Source organism: Dermacentor albipictus, chromosome 2 (genome assembly GCF_038994185.2).
Source record: "Dermacentor albipictus isolate Rhodes 1998 colony chromosome 2, USDA_Dalb.pri_finalv2, whole genome shotgun sequence".
NCBI classification, from domain to species: Eukaryota; Metazoa; Arthropoda; class Arachnida; order Ixodida; family Ixodidae; genus Dermacentor; species Dermacentor albipictus.
Window position 1 is genome coordinate 197,240,662 of NC_091822.1, and position 21,309 is coordinate 197,261,970.

General features: G+C 47.8%; 1 protein-coding gene across 12 annotated transcripts in view; it reads left to right on the forward strand.

The window, feature by feature from the left end:
- LOC135898571 (solute carrier family 35 member G1-like) overlaps nucleotides 1–17,081 on the forward strand; it is a 92,312-nt gene extending 75,231 nt beyond the window's left edge. For 10 of the 12 annotated variants that reach the window (XM_065427611.1, XM_065427610.1, XM_065427613.1 and 7 more), the window contains 2 exons: nucleotides 11,417–11,733; nucleotides 14,929–17,081. In XM_065427611.1, coding sequence (XP_065283683.1) covers nucleotides 11,486–11,733; nucleotides 14,929–15,778 — 1,098 coding nt within the window. In that variant the 5' untranslated portion in view covers nucleotides 11,417–11,485 and the 3' untranslated portion in view covers nucleotides 15,779–17,081. Of the gene's footprint in view, nucleotides 1–4,264; nucleotides 4,326–6,908; nucleotides 7,085–11,416; nucleotides 11,734–14,928 lie in introns of those variants that run through there. The other 2 variants (XM_065427616.2, XM_065427608.1) reach the window with 2 other exon arrangements.
- The last annotated feature ends 4,228 nt before the right edge of the window (nucleotides 17,082–21,309 follow it).

Consider the following 21,309-nt stretch of genomic DNA (forward strand, 5'->3'; position numbering starts at 1 on the left):
TCTCTCTCCCCTCGGCGTCTCTCGTCCCAGGGCTTCACTATCGTCGCTTCGGCGCGCGTGCTGCGTCGCGAGTGGACATTCAAGATGACCTTGCAAAAGCATAGTGCATCACGTTTGAAACCGTGCGATTTCTCAGCGTCGCCGAGCTTACCCGGATGTCCATTTCCAGCGCAGTGGCGCTACGTTCAGGCGCGCCAACGCTGAGCGCGTCTGCGTGCAAACGCACTCGCATCCGGCCGTGCTTGCTTGCGCGGATGGTTTTTGCTAGTACAAGCGTTTCCCTGACTTAAATTTTCCACACGTCACTTCCAAGACACGGTGTACCCCTAAAATAGCGAACAAGTGCTAACAGTACTATCGGCACCAACCTCTGAGTTTAAAGCCCCTGAAAAAAGATGGGATTACATTTTAAGGGCTTTTTGTCGTGCATGTTACCTTTTCGCATTTTCCCTTTTCTCGGACCTCTACCACTACACCACTCCGAACCGCACCGCCCTGGTGTTCTCTAGCGGGATAATGGCACAAGGCCATCTTTCCGGCCGAGCATAGAGTTTCCTACAATAAGTAATTATTGTAGGAAACTATGCGACCGAGGACCTTGCTCGATGGGCATCGCACGTCGACTAACTTGTATACAATCTACAAAACTCACGAGAGAGGAAGTGCCTGCACACTGACACGAATAGCGCTATACTTTAGTATGTTTCCAGGGGCTTTATCAGCCATAGAGTTTCCAAAAAAAGAATTCGGGGGGAAACTCTATGTTATCAGCCATTATCATAAAGTTTCTCACTATAACACCTAGAGGGAAATCTCTCGCCACCGTCTATGGGAGGCACCGTGCCGGCATGGGAATGACGGTATATGTATCTGCGAGGCTCGCGTTGGCTGGTGTTGTAAGAGGCTTCGTCTGAAACGTGGATATGGCTGCACAAATAACGCGTTCTCAAAGTAAAAACTTCATAAAGTGTTTCCATTCACGCATATTACACCTTTACTCACCTACAATGCATAACCAAGAGAAGAAAAGCAAGAACAGACGACAAACTGTTGCAAAGCGAGCGCAAACCTTGTCGTCTGTCCTCCAACTTTAGCGGTCCGCTTATACTTTTTACGTAACATATAGTCGTACACGGAATAACAAGTTCTCATAGTTAAACAAAACATGTTTTTGTGTAATAATAAAGCTAAAACAGCTTTTCACGTGATGTTTTAGCAGAAAGAGAATTATTGTGACAGACGGAACGGTGCTTGCCAAGCGCGTCTTCAATGTGTCCTGTCTCTCCGAGAACGATGCCAATCCGAAGTCACAATATACCGGCATTCCCATGCATACCACAGCGCAGCAGCGCCAGATTTTCCTCTAGGTAATGTAGTGAGAAACTCTATGGCCACCATGGAAATGATGTGTAGTGCATGGATTTGTCTGAGCTTCTTGTTTGAGGCTTCAGACGTTCTTGTGACTTGATTTATTACGGTTTAGCGGCGCCTAACTTGGCCTAAATTTCAAAGGAAGTTATACTTCTTTAATACAGAGGGTAATAAGACTCTACAAGCACGCATTATAGCTGCTAATTGCAAGTGGTTATAGGTCCAATTATAGGTCCATTCATGGATGATCGCGCTAACTAATCAGCCATCTCGTTTAAATATAGCGAATGCCTCCTTCACTAGATGCCCGCCGCGTGAGCTGAGAAGCTGGTTCCGGCCCCTCTTCTCTTTCCACCTATCCATCCGGGTCGGCTGCGAGTGCTAGCTGCGGTGGCCACTGCAAACCTAAATCACCTGGCCCTGCCTCCGAGATTTTAGCGGCGTCTTTTGCGATCCCGGAGGCTGGACCCGCGGTCTCTCGTCAAGCCATTGGTCGAGCGCGCGCCAGCCTAGTAATAGTCACTTCCTCCGCATCAGGAAGTAGGGTCGGCTGCGAGCATAGAGTTTCTCACTACATTACCTAGAGGGAAATCTGGCGCTGCTGCGCTGTGGTATGCATGGGAATGCCGGTATATTGTGGATTCGGATTGGCATCGTTCTCGTAGAGACAGGACACCTCGAAGACGCGCTTGGCAAGTACCGTTCCGTCTGTCACAATGATTCATTTTCTACTAGAACAGCACGTGAAGAGCTGTTTTAGCTTTATTATTACGCGAAAACATATTTTATTTAACTATGAGAACTTGTTATTGTGTGTACGACTAAATGTTACGTAAAAAGTATCAGCGGGCCGCTAAAATTGGAGGACAGACGACAAGGTTCGCGCTCGCTTTGAAACAGTTGGTCGTCTGTTCTTGCTTTTCTTCGCTTAGTCATGCATCGTGGGTGAGTAAAGATGTAATATGCGTGAATAGAAACATTTTATGAAGATTTTACTTTGAGAACGCGTTATTTGCGTAGCCATATCCACGTTTTAGACGAAGCCTCTTACAACACCAGCCAACACGAGCCTCGCAGACACATATCCCGTCATTCCCATGACGGCACGGTGCCCCCTTAAGAAACTCCCATAGACGGTGGCGCCAGATTACCCTCTAGGTGTTATAGTGAGAAACTCTATGGCTGCGAGCGCCGTCTCTCCACGACTACCCTGAGCTATAGGAGCCTCCGCTCCAATGGGAAGACTAGCCACGCGGCAGGCATCTAGTAAAGGAGGAATTGATATAGCCCACTGTGACCTTGTGCTCATGGTTATTTAACAAGACTTTAGTGTAGTGGAACCAATGAGAGGAACACATTTGGTACTGGTCTCCTCCGGCGGCAGCGGCATATGGTGCGGCTGCGCGCGGCCATCTTGAAATCGATCTGCAATGACGACAGAGTGAGACGAGTGCTGATAGCTTCGTTCGTGTGCCCTGCGTTCTCGCCGCTTAGTTCGAGTTGAAGCGAGAGGCAGCACGAAGGTCAATTCGCTCGCTGCTGCTACCGCGCTGTCTCATTCCAGCGTTTGGACAGCGAGTGTGCTTGGTCATCGAGTGAGATGTGTTCATATTTGCTTGTGCTTGCATGACACCATGCTTGGTAATTTAATTATAGTAAGGGAATGTTTACAACTTTATACGGCCGATAAAAACTTCTATCCTTACTTAGTATTAGCTGGCTATTAAGGTGAATCGATGCTTCGCCTATCGGGCGAAACTGCGACTTTTTTCCTACATAAGACAAAGTAACCCCAGGGCTAATTTCTTCATTGCAACATATATCTTATAGATTTCGCGAATAGTGATTTTTCTTTCGCTGCCCGTCCCGGTGATAGGCCTGTCCTTTACGTTAGTCGTGAGCAGCTCGAGAAGAGTCGGCTATCGCAGGCTCATTGTCGTCGTTCGGCGCCGAGCCGTTAGTCCACACCGCGTCGTGGGCGTCGTTCCTTCCTCGCGAAAGGTACATGCTTTCGGAGCACGTGTACGCTCCAGAGAAGCTCGCTCCCCATGGCAGGAAACACGAAAGCAGCAGCCGTGACTGATGTTGAAGATGCGTGAATGGCGACATCACACAGGAATATTGATAGCTCGTACATTATTGCGCTAAACGGGCGACTGTCATTTTTTACCGCGTTTATATGGACAGCAGAAGCCATAGGCGCAATTCAGGTATCTAAGGCACATTTAGTCAGCGTTCGTAATCGTAGTTAGGGCTTCCCTGCTACAGGTTCGTATTCCTGGAAGGAAGTCTGTGGGCTTTTTTTTTTTTGTGTGTGTGTGTGTGTGTGTGTGTGTGTGTGTGTGTGTGTGTGTGTGTGTGTGTGTGTGTGTGTGTGTGTGTGTGTGTGTGTGAAAAAAAAAAAGAAAAAACCTCGGAACCACAAATGACGAGAAGCGACGGCTTGCGAAGGCGAGTGACCGGTGCTGATAAAGTTGCATCGCCGCGTACACGTCCCGGCGTGGCAGTAGTAATGCGACGTTTACACGTATAAGTCGGGTTAAATCTATCCTTGAGAGGACGTCAGCTGCCGGCGCAACTTACGGACATCGGCACTCGCCCCGTTTGCGCGCGCGTCCCCCCTTGTCTCCGCCGCGAGTTTTCGTCACGCGTGAACGGAATCACTGGCGTGGCGCGTAACGAGGTCCTCCCATCGCCGAGTCTCGAGCAGTTCGCGCGCATTGATTGAGCAGTAGGTTATTGTTCTTCGGCCAAGCGCCAGCTGCGTGTCCGCGTCGAATCGACGAGAGGCAGTCGTAAACAGCTCGGACGTTACTCTCTGTCATCGCGCCGACCTCTGCCGAGCGCTGTCGGCGCAAATTGCATTTGGCGGCAGAGAAAAGGCGGTGCCTTCATTCTGCCGCGTTGTTCGGTTCTGGACGGTTGCCTCAGCACGAACTCCTGCTTAAACAGCGGTGAGCGGCTTCTCACCCGCATCTAATCTTACTCGTTAACGTTCGTCCTGCAGATGAAAGCGACTTTGGACGCTGGCGAGTGAGCCCTTAGGTGCATGTGCTATCGACATACATTATAATGTGAAGAAACTTTAATAGACTGTGCCGCACATTTTTGTTTCCACGTTGCTGGAGAGTTTGGAGCCTATACAGGGTTATTTTGACGGAGGCGGGTATGTTGGTTGAGGGACCGTATACCACGTTCAGCGATACGATATGTCAAGAGATGCAACACCGCACGTTCATGTGACTCCGTGTGTCACATGTTCTGCTTTGCTTTTACTGTTTCAATTTGTGCTGATGCCACTAGGCGGCATATTAGTGTCGGCTTGCATTGGTAGTTCTCTAAAGTTCACCGACCGCTTGCGGGTCTGCGCTTATATCGAAGGCACGCGTGCAGAATACGTTTCAGTCAGGACCAGAGCGCTCAGGTTTCGTGTTGCGTATACGGAATGTAGCAGCGTTTGAGCGTCATCCTCAGTGCGAGAGTCTGCACGCGCAACACCCCCGGGACAGACGAGCTGAAGGAAGCATGAGCAGTATGTCCTGAAGCTCAGCAGCCACTCTCATACGTATTTAGCCTTGTTCCGTCGACACCGCACCACTGCAGTTTGCCAGAGGACATGCAGTTGTGCACTATACGAATATCCTGCAGGATGCGGCTTGTGTCCACGACAACATCTTACGATCGAATTGTTCTTAAAAGCGAATTCCCGCCAAGCACAAAGCTTTTCGTTCGCAAGCGCTGTTTTGCATTGGCTGGCCGCCTTCGCGAATAATATGTCCAACGCCAATTTTTGCCTGACATCTGCTCTCGAAACACTCTTATATAAAAACGTTTTCGTTAATACTGACCCTCGTGATTAGTTATCGAAGAACCCCGTGGATAGGGTGCTCCGTGGCTGTAAAATGCAGTTTCTCCGCAACTGCACTTCGTTGCCGAAAAAGAAAAGTTGAACTTATAACTTCACTCTCCCAGTTAACAACTAAGGTAAATCGTCGCAGCCTCCAGGTAAATGTAAATTTGACATTTGACAATTTGACGAGGTAAATTTCGGCGGCGATGCTGCCGAAATCCAAGGGAGTTAGATCCGCGGTGTCCTGCTGAACAGCGCGTGTTGAGGTATACGCTGCTTGCGCACAGCTCGTCGTACTGCTGACAGAGCTGTATGACCTTGGCAATCATCCGGGGACTCTTCGCGACGAGCACCTGGGAGGCATGGTCATCAATGCCTTTCATGACGTGCTTGATCTTGTCAGCTTCGTCCATAGATGAGTTGACGCGCTTGCAGAGCGAGAGCACGTCTTCAGTATAACTGGTGAAGTTCTCGTCCTGGCGTTGAGCTCAACCGCGCAAGCGCTGCTCAGCACGAAACCGGCGAACGGCGGGACGACCGAATACCTCTGTCAAAGTTGTCGAGAAAGCCGACCAGTTGGCAAGATCGGATTCATCATTGCGGAACCATAGGTTCGCCACGTCAGTCAAGTAAAAGATCACATTAGTGAGCTTGACGGGGTCGTCTGTGCTGCTAAACATGATCGCGCTGCCGGATGACGCCACAGCAAACGATGGCGGGGGACACGGGAGCAGCAGCCTGGGACGGCAGAAGATAGGTGGGGTGATAAAATTAAGAAATTCGCAGGCGCTTGTTGGAATCGGTTGGCGCAGGACAGGAGCACATGGAGATCGCAGGGAGGGCCCTTCGTCGTGCAATGGACATAAAATAGACTGATGATGATGATTATGGTAGTGGTGAGAACAAGTGGATCTACAACTCGATAACTTCGCAACGAAAGTAGCCGTCGCAATTTAGGAAAGTTGCTTGGATGGAATGTCATATTGTGGATGCAACTGCTGTATTACACGTCACTCAAGAAAAAAACCGCTTCTTCGAAAACGGCGCTATTGCTAAACTCTCAAGCAGAAGAAGCAGTATTAGGTAAATTGCAGTTAGGTTTGACTTCCAATTTAACATGCCAGTTTTGTTACGTTTGAAAGTTATCAGGTACAATCTACAGAGCTGCAATATCTGATTTTGTTGTAGCGTTAAAGCGGACCTTTATAGTCAGAAATACCATCGCCCCATCGCAAATAACGCTTTTATCGAACTCACAAGCTGAAATAGCAATAACGTAAACTGCAAATTAACATGTCAGTTTTGTTATCATCTACAGAATTGCTATGTCTGATTTTGTTGCACAGTTAAAGTTGCTAAATCAATTTCCCTCCCTCTCTCTCTCTTTCAACTTTCAGTTATAAATTGTAAGAAAAAATAAATATTGAAGGTAAATCAGCATGCTCTGCTCCGAACATTATTCTGTGATCTGATTTTTTACTTCTTTAAGTGCAACAATTAGAAGGAAGGGGGGGGGGGTGTTCAGGTTTTTCCAATGATTGCCTAAATGAGCGCACTTCTTTGCTTTTTATAGTGTGTGTTCTTCAGTAGTCATAAGGCTATTTTTCCATCCCGTGGTACACTACTTTCCCGATGAGGGATAGCATTAATGAGCCACTGCTATCAACGTGCTGACGACGTAGACAAAGAGAACAAAGAAGACAATCACTGTGGGCGCAAGAACATGTTAGAAAGGATTCAACATTGACATCAACAAGAAGCCACGTTTTGAGGCAACAACGACGAGAGTATTGCTGACTTACAGTCGCACAAGTTTTCGTAAGATCAACGACGACGTGCTGTGAGGTATCAAGCACAGAACGCGTGAGTTCACCATTTAATGCGTTGCTTTAGTTTTATAGACTCCGTAGTGCAAAGAATCATTCGCGGTATACCATCATCGCTACGAGACAGATAAGATATCCGCGTTGTCCTTGCGTCGCGTTAGTCGTCCATTCCCCGGAACAGTGGGGACTGAAGAGGCTAACCGCTGAAACTGCCGCGTTATGGCCGTGCACAACACGCACTCGTAACCGCGGCGATACGGCTTCGTGCTGCTTTTCACGAGCTCGCGTGTTTGACGTCCCGCCCTCGGTCGGCCGCAATCTTACGCGCACTCCCGTATCGAGATCTAGGTGTAACCATATGAAATGCTTCTTCATTTTAACGTCGTCCGCCTAATTATTCTAATCCACGTCTTCAATCAAGGCCTGGGCGCATCGACGACCTCCCGGCGTCGGATTCGGTAAAAAAAAAAAGAACCCTACTGTTTCTTGTTAGTTTAACTTCACTTTTTTCCCCATTCTTTGATTTATTCAGATCAGTGAGTTATTGAGGGGGAACGTCGTTCTCCCCGGTGATTGCGGGGACATTACCAATCCGGTTTGGCAAGCTTTTGCCAGCACAAACCATTTCTGCGTTATCGCGTTATTAAGCGCACGACATCACTCACCGTTGCTGCACCGTGCACGTCTCCAGGCGACAGCTTAGAGGTTCGAGCGGCCGGCAGCAGTGGCCTTGGTCTGACCCTCAATAGTGAGCTAAACCATACTTTTCTTCGCCGCATGGTGACTATAAGCTGTGCTTTGGAATTCGTTTACTTTTCCTTGTATTCTCATAGAATTTAGGATGGCTCGATTGCTGGTCCCCCCCTCTGAAACAGCGCTAAACGAGCGATAAAACATTTCATGCTCAAGCGTCCGTGCACGAAAGCTTGAAATTATTCCCGAGCCTCTTTCACACTTCAAGAATTGGATTTTAACTTTTTTTCATCATTTTGCATGGATGTACTACTGCCTAAGAAACAGCGAAATATTTATTATATTCGGATTCCCTCTCAGTACAAGGTATGACGTCATGTCCTTATATATAGCACACCAGGGCTTAGTGGTTGCAAAGCACGATACGAAGTATATCGAAGTTTCGTATAAGCTGTGTCGCACATTTAAATATAGAAAAACTTGCAGGATGGCATTTTGACAGTGGTTCTAGTGCGTGAAAAGCCATAAAAGCATTCTTTGGGCTCGTTATACGCGGCTCATCATTGCACTTGAATGAGCTGCATGTACTTGATAGTCGCTTTGTTGGAAGTATTTACGTTGTATATGGCCAATGATTCGTATGCTATGCAGAGAAACTGCTCCCCAAGCCTGCAAGCCCAAGCCTGCAAAAGCAAATTGTATATCCCGCTATAGATCGTGATCGTCTTCTACCTCCAGCACACTTCCTGCACCATTGCACTTCAATGGCCTCCATCTTTTTGATAGTCGCTTTTTCGGATGTACTTTCGTCATACAATTTATAATCGCTATGGAGACAGTCGGTATTGAGCAAAATATTACCAAAAGACGTGGATAATGCTGCAGTCGTCTTTCTTGCCGTCCGCCATTTTGTTTTAACCACTAGGGCTTTCTGAGGAAGACAAGGACGAAGAAACTGTTGCCTGTGCTGGCGGAGGTGTATGGACACTAGCTCAAATTGTTTTTTCAAATTGCTGAGCATTTGCGTCATGACTGAGAACAATTTCTCTTCGTGTCCCTTTTATAGGACACCAGGGCCGAAAGGGCTATTATACTAAATCGGCGTTTCGACTGAGACCGAGCCGATGATAAGTGCTACTTTATTTCGTAATGAGGATTTGGAAATCCCGAACAAGCTTTGTTCTTTCTAAGAAGACTTTAATAGAACGCCTGTCATTCGGTGGTTTAGGTGAGGACAAGTTGCCGCCCATTTGAAATGCATCACTTCTCCTTGTCCATTAGAGTTTTGGTCGCAATCACAAAAGCTGCACGGCGCACTGTACGACATGCCTATGCTAAAGAGCTGGAAGGAACGCTATGCCAAGCGTGTAACGTTAGCTTGTCTGCGCCTTCTTGCAAAAGTCGCAACCAGTAAATAATTACATATATACGAGGATTAAAATTACTATGAGCTGCGTATTCCTAATAAAGAGAAGCTAAGTAAAATTGGAAGAGACGAATTTCCACGCCATCTGCATGACGCAAGGGGTGCGCTATGCCAGTCCAGCTACGGCGATGGCTGTCCACCCTTCCACTCTCTTCGGTGTTACTTTATACGTGCATATTTAGCCTGGCCCCGGGACTGTTCGCCAGCGCCACTAGTGTCCATTGCAGTCGACGTGGAACAACCATTAAACTGCACGTGCGTCACGCAATACGTGACGTTGGGAGTAGCTTGCATACTTAGGAAGCGCGCACTGAAGCGCTCCCGTACATAAAAAATAAACAAAGAAACGAAATAAACGGGACAAGCACTGGGCATCTACTAACCTTTATTACACAGTTACAGACGCGCGGGCGCAAACATTGAGCATAAGCGACGTGTAATACGCACATGGTTAAAGAATGGCGAAAGCGTAATATATCGGTGTAGGGAACGGAACACGATAACTAAAACACCTCTGGCACGCATGCGAAGCGTCCGTTCAAATTCTTCAGCTCTTTTTGGGTCGTAGCTACTGACGCTCACATGAATGTTGTGGTTATTGTGGATGGCCAGGGTATCGCAGAGTGCTGCCCGACTGCGTAGCAGTGGCGGTGAAGGCTCCATGGGGTGCATGATCGGCCAGATGTTGCTGCAGCTTTAAGGGGCCACCACTTGTATGCGCTTGGTGTTTGACGATGTGTGGCCCAGTATGGCAGCGCCTTTGGAGTTTCGGCTAATTTTTCCCCCAGAAATTATCGCTTTCGGCGAAAAACGTATATGCAAAGCGTACGAGAATTGTGGCTGTTGATCGTTGTCTTTCTGTAGACCATCTCGCCGTCTGCAAACAGAGATCCATGCAAGTTTTCGGTTTTCCTCGCAGAAATAGAACGGACAGTAAAGGCAGTGGTGAGTCGCAGGTAAAACAGAAACCCGCACACACGATCAACAGTTTTCCTGTGCGGATATATAACCACAAACTTACAAGTCAATCTAGCTGTATATTACACGCAAAATTATAAATATGTGCGCTTGAGACATGATATGCATTTCTTTTATTTGGAACTGCTGAAAAGGGCGTCTAGTACATTAAGACAGCTTGAAAACATGTTTTTTTTTCTCGGAATATGAAGCTGATAGGACACGGAACTGGAAGTTTCTTGGTATCGCGAACACACTCCTGCCAAGGCCCGTGCGAAACTGTCTATAGCTACTATTTATTTGTAGTTGCATTTTTTCGCAATCTAACGTGATGTAACCCAGCTCAGTATTACAGTAATCTAGCGAAATTTGCATAAAGATGTTGTCGATGTCCTCTCTTTAGCACCATTTTCCTCCTGTTTTTTTTTTCTTTCTTTGTCGCAATTTTCACTTCCGTAAACCGAAATCGGAACAGTAGTTTAAATGTCTGAAGCGCTTAAGCATACTTGTACTGAAATATTCTTCTTGCTCTACTTGCTTAGCCGACAAATTTGTCTCCCTTTCTATTTTTCACAAAACCTGAAGCTCTCGAAGCCAGTGTATTTACAAGCACTGCGAGGGACACGCGCTTATACAGAGGAACTTGTATTGAAAGATGTTCCTCTAGATGGTGCTCTCCCTGTTTTTTAACATTTGCGTCTCATCACGTTGTGTTCTTAAAATCGAAATTAGAATAATATAATAATATTTGGGGTTTTACGTGCCAAAACCACTTTCTGATTATGAGGCACGCCGTAGTGGAGGACTCCGGAAATTTTGACCACCTGGGGTTCTTTAACGTGCACCTAAATCTAAGCACACGGGTGTTTTCGCATTTCGCCCCCATCGAAAAGCGGCCGCCGTGGCCGGGATTCGATCCCGCGACCTCGTGCTCAGCAGCCCAACACCATAGCCACTGAGCAACCACGGCGGGTCGAAATTAGAAGTGATACATATCTCTGCAGCTGTTTTCGCAGGGTCCTCATCGCCCAGCACGCTTTTCATTGTGCCTGCTGTCTTAAGCTGCGTTAGAACGGTTCTCATGGGCATGTGCTAGGGTTAATTACATATGTTCACTTTTAGTTTAGCCACAACGCCTACTGTGTTCTCACCAGAATAACTCCTTACCACTTCCCATTTGTGTTAAACTGCATGCAAGGATTTATTTATTTATTTATTTATTTATTTATTTATTTATTTATTTATTTATTTATTTATTTATTTATTTATTTATTTATTTATTTACTTATTCAGATGGCCTTTGGCGATGAGGCGTCCTGAGCAGCGTCGGGCCAGGCTCCTCCCACCAGCCGGCGGCGGCCCATGCCGACCTCCTCGTCGTGTTCGCTGGCCCTGCCGCTGCTGCAGACGGCCGACGAAGAGCACGATGGCTACTCCGCCGCCGCCGTGGACGGCAAGCCTTACGCCAACGGAACAGCCGGCGATGACGAAGATGAAGACGGCTCCCCTTCCTCCTCTGGTCACTCGTGGGAGCTGTACAAAGGCCTGGCCTTCTCCTCGCTGTCCAGCTTCTTCTTCTCCATCTGCACCGTCATTGTCAAGAGACTCAAGTGCGTACCACCCTGCTCCGTACTGTGAGCTACGCCTAACCGAAACCACGTTCTGCTACGTGCCGTTGCGCCAAGTTGACCGCACTCGTTCAACGCCAACGAATCGATCTGCTCTGCCATTTCTGTTTGGAAACCAATCTTGACACACAAACAGCATGAAGCTTGACGTAGCAAGATCGGGATGGTGGCATTTCTTGTTCCTCCTGACGGGAACAGACGCGTAGGAACGGCGTTTAAGCAGAAGCAAAAAGGCGCCTCCATTTTGGGTTAGAGGAACAGTGCGGTGGCTATGCAAACACTGAAATACTCGGGGCCATGGGTATACGCAAAATAAATAGAACTCACTCAAACTCTCATAAAATATTGTTTGCCTAGGGCTCACTCTGACTCAGACTCAACAGAATTCTTTTCAGCCGGGCTCACTCGGACTCAACCTTACTAAAATTCTACTCCGCGTTCACTCGGTCTCAGACTTACGGGTCAAGCTGATTCTGATTGAGTCTGAGTGAGCGAACTCATGGGTAAGTTTGCCGATCTATAAAATTTGAGCAACCAATCATTCATCAAAGAGAAGTGGTTATTGTGGGGAAGGAGGAAAGGCTAGCACTATTTTCTGCAACCCATGCGGGAGCACATCTGTGTAAGCGAGTTCTCTCACCCTTCGTCGGAAGTGTTATGGGTGCTGACTGTTATTAGTGACGATTTATCACCGACGCCCCGGTCATGCGGCCGCTACGAGGCTCCCAGCTGCACGTTAGCCTTTCCACCGCGCTTCCGTGGGTGCCGCCATGTTTTAGTATACGTTTGCTAAAAGAGACTTTAGAACAAAATTGTAAATTCTGATTCATGCGTACGTGCGGCTCGTGCGTTTGCGTTTTTAGCAGCTCAGGATAAAACTCGGTCCTTTCTATCACACTGTACGGTATGCGGGCTGCCTCGTAAATACAAGAGGACGCTGCTAAAATTGTGCATGAAGAAAACTTCACTTTGAGTAATGCCATTTTTCAACTACGATTCACGAGAGCACCCGCTGACTGTCGGGCTCGCTGCTTTGCGTTATGAATCGTCGGACATCTCTCTAGGGGCTGAAAATATCGCAAGTCCCAGTTGGTCCGCAGAATCAACAGCAGCTGCGTCTATGGCACCAAATGTCATAAATGCACATGTGCACTTCCACCAGTGACACGGCTCTGACATCCATGTTTGCTGTCGATCGCGCTGAATGCGAGCCGAACATTAAAAAAAGAAAGGACTAGGAGGGAGCGTCACATGGTCATCATGAAGCCCAATTATAAAAAAAAAAACGTGATTAGGCCGCCACTAAGTGCTACTACGTACGAAGTAATGTCTTGAAAATGTCCGGGAACCGTGGAGGGCCTGTTCCCCAAGAGTCAACGCGCAGGTGGGCCCCGCAGAGGAACGAGGTGTGATCTAAGAAACGGCCGGCATGCCTATCATCACGCTCTCTGCTAGCTTCTTTTTTCTTTTTTCATTCTTCGACGGCACCAAAGTGTCCGAGCGAAGCTACATCGCTAAACCGATGTTCAATCGAAGTGTGATTCACGAGAGCACCGCTGAAAGTCCAGCTCATTCTCGAAGGTCGTGGTTGACAGTGAGCACTTCGATGATTGCTCCGCAGAAGCAGCAGGAGTACCTATTATAGAATATGCCACAAGCGTTGGTGTGCAGCACGACCTGCAAACGACCAGTGCCCTGCATGGTGTCAGTTGCGCTGAATGCCAGCCAGCGCCGCTTCCGCACAAAGCCAGGAACGTGGACGCTCAGTCCAAAGAGAACGGGGGAGAGGTCGAGCGCGCTTTGAACGGTAACGGTAACTGAGCCTACCGAGCTATACCCAACTCGACAAACTCAGCCGAGGTCGATCTCGTTCGCTTCTCGCAACACCGCAGCCCACAGCGTCGTAGCGTCTAGCTTTGTCTGATCTTGGCAGCCAGGATGGAAGGATCAGCTACGTGCATGCGTCCAGATGTATCGCGCTTCGCAGCGAGCCTTCCCCCACTTCCCTTCCGAACCTGCTTCCAGTGTGCTTTTAAGCAGGAATAGTAAGAAAAAGAGAAGCACAGGAGAGACACTGAGGTGGGGTCGAAGCGTGGCGTCGTGACAGTGTAGACTTAGCGGCGTCAACTTGCGTTGCCGGTGTTGCGATAACGTTTTTTTTTTTTTTGGTCTACGTGCGCTGTAAGCGCTCCCCATCGCGTTGACGTCGCCGTCATCGCGATGACGGCGACGTCATCGCGATGGGGAGCGATGACGTTGCCGCCATGACGTTTCTTTTTTTTTTGCCAGGTTGGTATAGTAACTGGAACTCACTCAGACGCACTCACGAAACATTTTTTTCCTGAGGGCTCACTCGTGCTCAGACTCGCCAAAAGTCTACTCAGCTGGGTTCATTCAGACTCACGTCCGAGTCTGGGTAAATTTGAGTCAGTTGGCTCATGAGTGAGTTTGCAGACTTATGCTTTTGTGACTCGAGTGTAGCCCCAGCACTTTGGCGCAACTGTGCGCGACAGTCCGAGCGATCAGACTATGCGAATATTGATTTACCGTATTTTCCTGACTACAGCAGTATAGTATACAGCGGAGAAGCAAATATTTTATTGTCAATTAGTAAAAGTCTGGGTAGTATCCAATCAGTAGTAATAGTACCCTACTAGCATACTGTTCTTGTGCTTTGCGCATGTGTGAAGTTACATCTAAATGTGTGGCACATTTTGCAACGAGTTTTCGCGCATATGCTCACAAGTCGACGCACACAAAAGCAGCCACTCTACGTATTGCGAGCAGCATTCCCTCGGATATCGCGAGTTGCCAATATGGACTGGAAATATTGCTCGTATGCACCGACGAACGAAATGTAGACGCAGTGTGAACGCAGTGTGTAGACGCAGTGTGACACTTCAAGCGTGCTTGAGATCTAAAAAAATTAAATCCTGTATAGTCCGCGCCTATAGGTAGTCTGCACCCCTCAAAATTTTAACATATAAACTAGTATAGTCCGAGAAAAAAAAAAGACAGTATTTCGTTCTTTCTCCCCTTTCTTTTATGCGGGGGCTTTCTCTTTATTGCGATTTACTACCCCGCGTGTGCTTGAGAATTGTTCGCCCCACTCGTGTGACAATGTATATCGTCGAGGAGCCCATGTAACACAGCCAATCAACAACCCACGCGGCGCAGTTACATCTCGGCGGCCGAGCTGGCCGTGGTGCGCTTCCTGGGCATCCTGGTGTTCACGGCACCGCTGGTGGTGCTGAGCCGCGAGTCACCGCTCGGGCCCCGGGGCGTGCGCCGGCTGCTGGTGCTGCGCGGACTGCTGGGCGCCACCAGCCTGTTCCTGCGCTTCTACGCCATCCACTACATGCCCATCGCCGACGCGTCCGTTATCATATTCAGCGTGCCCGTGTTCGTGTCGGCGCTGGCCAAGCTCTTCCTCAAGGAACCGTGCGGCTTCTTCCACGTGGCCGCCGTGCTGGTCACCCTGGCGGGCCTCGCGCTCATCACCAAGGTGCCGCTGCTGTTCGGCGGCGCCGAGCAGGGCCCCGTGCAGGCACGCGGCGTGCTCGCCGCACTCTCGTCGACCGTGTTCGGAGCCAGCGTCTACATCGTGGTGCGCAAGGTCAAGGGCGTCCACCACTCGGTGATCATGTTCAACTTCGGCTGGGTCGCCATCCTGGAGACGGCCACCATCTCTCTGCTGACCGTCGGTCAGTTGGAGCTGCCCCGCTGTGGCATCGACCGCTGGCTCCTCGTGGTGCTCGGGGCGTTCAGCTTCGGCGGCCAGGTGCTGCTCACGCGGGCCCTTCAGCTCGAGCAGGCGGGCCCCGTGTCCGTGGTCCGGTCGGCGGCCGACATCGTGTTCGTGTTCGTCTGGCAGGTGGCGTTCTTCGGCGAGGTGCCCGACCGTTACACCATGTCCGGCGCAGTGCTCGTCACCGCCTGTGTGCTCCTCACGGGCCTGCGCAAGTGGGCGCTCACTCTGCCCGAGAGCTCGGCCGTCAGAGCCAGGCTCGCCTGGCTCATCTCTTGACCGCCGTCCAGCGCGGCTGTCGGCGCCTTGCTTCGCGACACTGACTGAAGAGCACGCACGCTAAAGAACGCCCCGTGGTGGAGCCGCGAGTATCTTATTCCATGTCGCCACCGTGAAAACCGACGGCATTGTGTGCCATGAGACAGATATGAAGTTATCATTTGCAGCGCTTTCAGACCGCTTGCAGTTGGCGGTGGTGCAATGATTCACTTAGACCGCACACAGGTTTCAAAAAGAACCCGAAAGCACCAGTGACTCCACAGAATATCAGCGTCACCCACGAGCGGCGAAGGCCCAACGCGCGATCGCTGCCTGTCGATCTCCCACGAATGTAGATTGTGCGTAGTACTTTGCATGCATGCACGAGGGCGAACACGAGATTGTTGTCCTGGTCCTGCAACTGCTCACCAGAGTCAGATTTGAACACACGCAGGCGCTGCTTAGGAAGTGCATCGTTTTGTTTGCTGCATGCTCGCGGTTATCGAGAGAAGCTGTGCCACGCAGGGTGTTTCCCGCGGGATGGAGCTGTGCATGCTTTCACCTCAGTATGTGCACGCAAGGTGTAGGTGCACTTGCGCATGACGTGGGTGCTACACAATTAAAGGCTACGTTTTGTTGTTTCTCAAAGTCCTCTAGAGAATAGCGACGCTCCTCGGTGCTTTACAAAGAAATGGGACACTTAAAGCTACTCTGCTGCGGTACAGCTAATCAACATGTGCTAGCAACGTTGTTATTTAGTGCGCCGGATTCGAGAGGCCGCGAAGGGCAGAGCAGTAAGCACCATAGGCAAGCACCAAGTAAATACACAGAAGTGTTTCTTTTTCGGGCCGTAGTTGCCAAGGCATCTTCATGTTAATATCAGGGCTGAATGCATTTTTTTCTAGGACTCTCGTGGTGCATGATAATGGAGTTTCGTGACGCTCCCTGGATCACACCGCGAACAGCTAAGTACGGATGTTCGTGTATTGAAACAACGTTAGGCGCGAGTGCCATGAAGTGGCTAGGACAGGACTTGACGAACCTCTGTTACGTCTGTCGCCAGTGTGCAATGTGGGCATGTGTATTTGAGCAACTTGTTGCGTGGCGTGCGCAAAAGTTACATGCGCAACTGGGTTGAAGAAACGGACTCTGCGCTGTTCCTCACTCTCGTGGACGATTGACCTACGCGCTTTCGCCTCCTGTAGTCAGCGCCCGACATATCGTGCTTGTACGTTCCGTACACATCTAGCTGTGATAATAATTTTAAGAATATATGCTCGTGTCTACGCATGAGAACAAAATAAATATTGATGCTTGTTAGAAATATTGTGGTTTATTTGTTGTCCTAGCATCCTGCTTCCGTGAAACTTCCGTGTGCGATGTCGCAGTACGGTATCTATACGCGTTGTAAACAAATGGCCAGAAGAAGTCCGACACCAAATGACACTGTTACCCCCGCATACAAAAATGCATCTCAGCTCGAAGCCCATGCTTGACTTGACCTAAATGAAGCCTGGCGTGAACGTGCCCAGCAAGACGCTCATTGCGTTTCCCTCGGCGCGTTCGCGACATGCGTCATTTAGACCCAGTCATGCATTTCTGTACACGGGCATTACTGTCCCTTCTTCCAGCGTATCGGCACTACGGAGAAATCAGTGCACTATCTTTCTGGGTGTAATTTTATTTCTGCCCAGCAATTAGTGGCGGCTATTGCGAATTTTCAATTGGTGAAAGATCTCAAAAAAAAAACTTCGGACAAAATTTGCGACCGCGAGAGTACATTTACGATCTACTTCCGAAGGCAGACTTACTAATTTACCTCCAGTGAAACAACGTTCCCTGCCTACCCAGTGCGACAAGTGCCTATAATCTTTATATTGAGTCGTCCAGCGAGACGTGGCGAGTGTGTATTCGAAAAACCTAAGATTTTGAAATGTATTTTTTCCATAGAGAATATGTAGCCATGGAGGGGCTATGGCCAACCATCGGATGTAGTAATTTAATTAAGCCTGCTGACAAATTAGGTCCGCTCGTCATAATGAACGAAAGTGATCATATCGCAGACGCCGAAGGGCAGCTGTCAGATCAATGTTTGTACATGCGTCTAGGTTTTGACCACAGAAACGATTACAAAGTACGTATTGATTCAACAACCTCGAAAGTTTAGTGAAAGAAAATTAGATTAGCGGAACTGTGTTTAATTATCTCGTTCCGCTTAGCCTTGTCACAATTAATTTCTACACTCACAGTCTTTGGTCCGCTTTGGTTCCAGCTATAAGCGGAAATTCTTACGAATACGTTCCACTGGCCTGAATGGAACCTCGTTTCACATAATACCGCAAAATATGTGAAACTGTGCTGCATATATTGAATATCTTTTTTTTACATTTTAAATACACATAACAATAAGTATGTAGAACTATGCTGCAGTGAAATAGGTGCTGTTATGACATAGGTGCTGTACAGTATTCCACATACATCTATTTATCCGGACCACTTTTTCACACACCTCTACCTGGAACCGTGCTTAAATATGGAGCTTTACTTAACTCAAGTTACGAGCGGTGTCCGGCGCCAGAATAGAATCGAATCGAATACGAACCGAAGAGTGCCTGAAGCAAATGGAATCGAATATCTAATATTTTTCGGACACATTGCGAATAATGTTCGACCTTCTCACCATAGTGTACAGCCTCCACATCCTGCATCGTATTCACAAGATTTCAAAAGTTTCTGTCATTACACTGCGCATTATAAAAACATGCTTTATTAAACGCACAAAATACAACCATTAAAATACAACCGAGTAGTCTGCTAGCCAAATCGGCGCTCTTCGGAGTGCTCGCGGTCAAGCATTATCGTATCAAGAATAAGAAGGCAGCCTTGTTGGCCAATTAGTATTTCTGTGCACCTCTACGACGAAACGAAGAACGCGCGCAGCCTGCGCTGACAGCAAAGCGGGGGACACTTCTTCTCTAGTGGCGCCAGATGATGCCACCATTGTGTGAAGTGTGTCGCTAGGAAACGTATTTAATCCGATGAGAGGACGCAGTTATCGCACCTATAGAAAGTGCCAAACAACCACCACTTCCGAGTGCCGTGTAACATTATCTTGCTGCGAGTGATCGTGTTTCGCCGAAAAAGTCTGGCTGTCTGAGCAACGTAGCGTGCTCCAGTACGTTATGTCCACTGCAGCTGGCATGCAATTTAGCGCTTATCTTTGCTTCAATTTTATGTTTCATCTTGTACAGTCAACAACGACGTCAACTATTCGAAAGCTATTCGAGAAATATCCGGATCCGAATTGTGGCTACTAGATTCGAAGACTTGCGAATATTGCCCTATTCGATTTCCTTGCTCGAGTTGAATACAAGACAATATTCGATTATCTATTTCAAAGTTCTTAATATTCACGAACCTTACAGCAGTTGCACAGTGCATCCGCCATGCCGTAGCGGCACGGCAGCACGCACGGTGCCTTTTAAATTCACGGGTTTGCGTTGCCAGGCATGTATCGCGTGAAAAATCGCGCCGGTATTGCAACGTTCTCATTGTATACCCGCTCCGGAAAATTCACCCCATCAAAGTCACGGTCCACCTTGTTTCTTCAGCAGTTTATGACGCAGTTTTCTTCGAAGTTTTATGACCAGCTATCTCCACATCGGTTTCTCTGGAAACAGGTGCCGCATATTGTATAAAGACCTCTTTCTTACGCTCTCCATTCTTTTCGTCCTGCGTCATCGGTACGAACTGAAGACAGCAGTGTAGTACTATTGTCTTGATCAGCCACTCGTTGCTAAGGGTGATAAGAAACGAATACAGTTGAAATAATAGAACCGTTTCAAAGTACAAGTAAGCAAGAGGACAAGCAACGAGACACCTCGCGAATAAATATTTAATGTACATTTCTCGGAATTCTCAAACTTCTGGCTCCTGGTCTGTCATCTTGAACGTGTTCTTTTGTCCTTTGTTTCTTTTCTGCGCGAAAAGTATTCTTTTCACAAAATTCCAACTCGCCCGATCACGAACATTTCGAGCTCGAGCCTACATCTGCGAAGCGACAACGAAACTCGTATCGACTATGTCGAATACGAGTTTCAATACCCCTTTTTCTTTTCTTTTTTTTTCGCGTTTAAGAAACTTACATGCAAGCGGCTGGAAACTACATACAGCGATAACAGTGGAACAATGGTAAAAACATATATTTATACCGACTACGTCACGTAGCTTGAATCAAGCTCTTCGTTAAAAAAAAAGCTGGACATCTTCGGCGATTAAAATCAAAGTCGAATCGTTCGAAGGCTCCCCGAGTATTTGAACTGCGATTAGCGAGCTCATTAGCTTATCAATAAATGCAAAATTTTACACATTCGTTTTATAGGACACCAGTTGCATTAGAAAGGTTGCAGAGCGTGTTCAGAAACACGCAAGACAGTTGTTATCATGACGCTATCCTTCAAGTGGTGCTTTCCTACTGGACACGAAGAAAGCCCGCCAGGAAGGAAGCCGGCATGTTCGTCGTAGAGAGCCGACGAGCGTGTTTCGATCCGCTGTCAGTGCCAGTTTATCGTTTATAATTTTGGCGCGTTTCCATCTCCACAATGCAGGTGCTAACGTGGCTTCCTAAACGTAGTGGCCGATCGCTACTCTTTACTACGGACATGCGGCTTTCGTTGTTCGGAAAAACGACCGACAGCGCTGCACACCGGACGCGCAAGCTGTATGTATGTATACACACACACACAGCACAAGTTTATGTCTCTCTTCGTGGTACAGTTTGAACATCAGAAAGAGCAGACGCCGAGCAAAATGCTGCTTTCTGCAGCAGCTTGAGAAACGACCTGCGCCGGCAGGTGACACGTCGTTCGGACAGATGCATTGTACACACAAAATGGAGAACAGCAACACCAACGAGTGTTAAAAACAGCGGTTTAAAATTCGCTGAAACCGACTTATTTTCATCGGTCAATAACACAAAGTGTTTTTGCCCCATATAGTAAAACAGTACGAAATAATTGGTAGTATATATATGCATTATATATCAAAATCTTTGCCTGTTGAGGAAGTACGTGTCTGGCGATTTATTATACCGTTTATTGTGTTTATTCTTAACCTTACGGTATCGACATGCGCATCCAGACTAAGAATTCAGTAAAAAACACGCCTATACTTTCAACAGTTGGTACGATCTCAATTTTACGATCCCCTAAAACAAGATCAAAGTTACAGCGGTATAGTCTGATTTTCAGTCTGAACAAGATGCCTTTACTTTTATTTGTATTAATCTTTAAGCAGTTTTTGAGTACCTATCGTCGAAAGTTTTCCAAATATAATTGCCATTGTTGAATACTTCTCGTTCTGTTTTCCTTGAAATTAGTATGGTTAAGTCATCGGCGTACACTATAATAGTTACTGTAGCGGGGGCAAAAAATATATAGTTAATGTACAGAAGGAACAGTAGAGGCCCTAAAATGCTATATAAAGACCCTAAAACACGATACCGGATGGGTGATGCGCGGTTATGACAACCATTTGTTTTCGCAGTTTCAGGT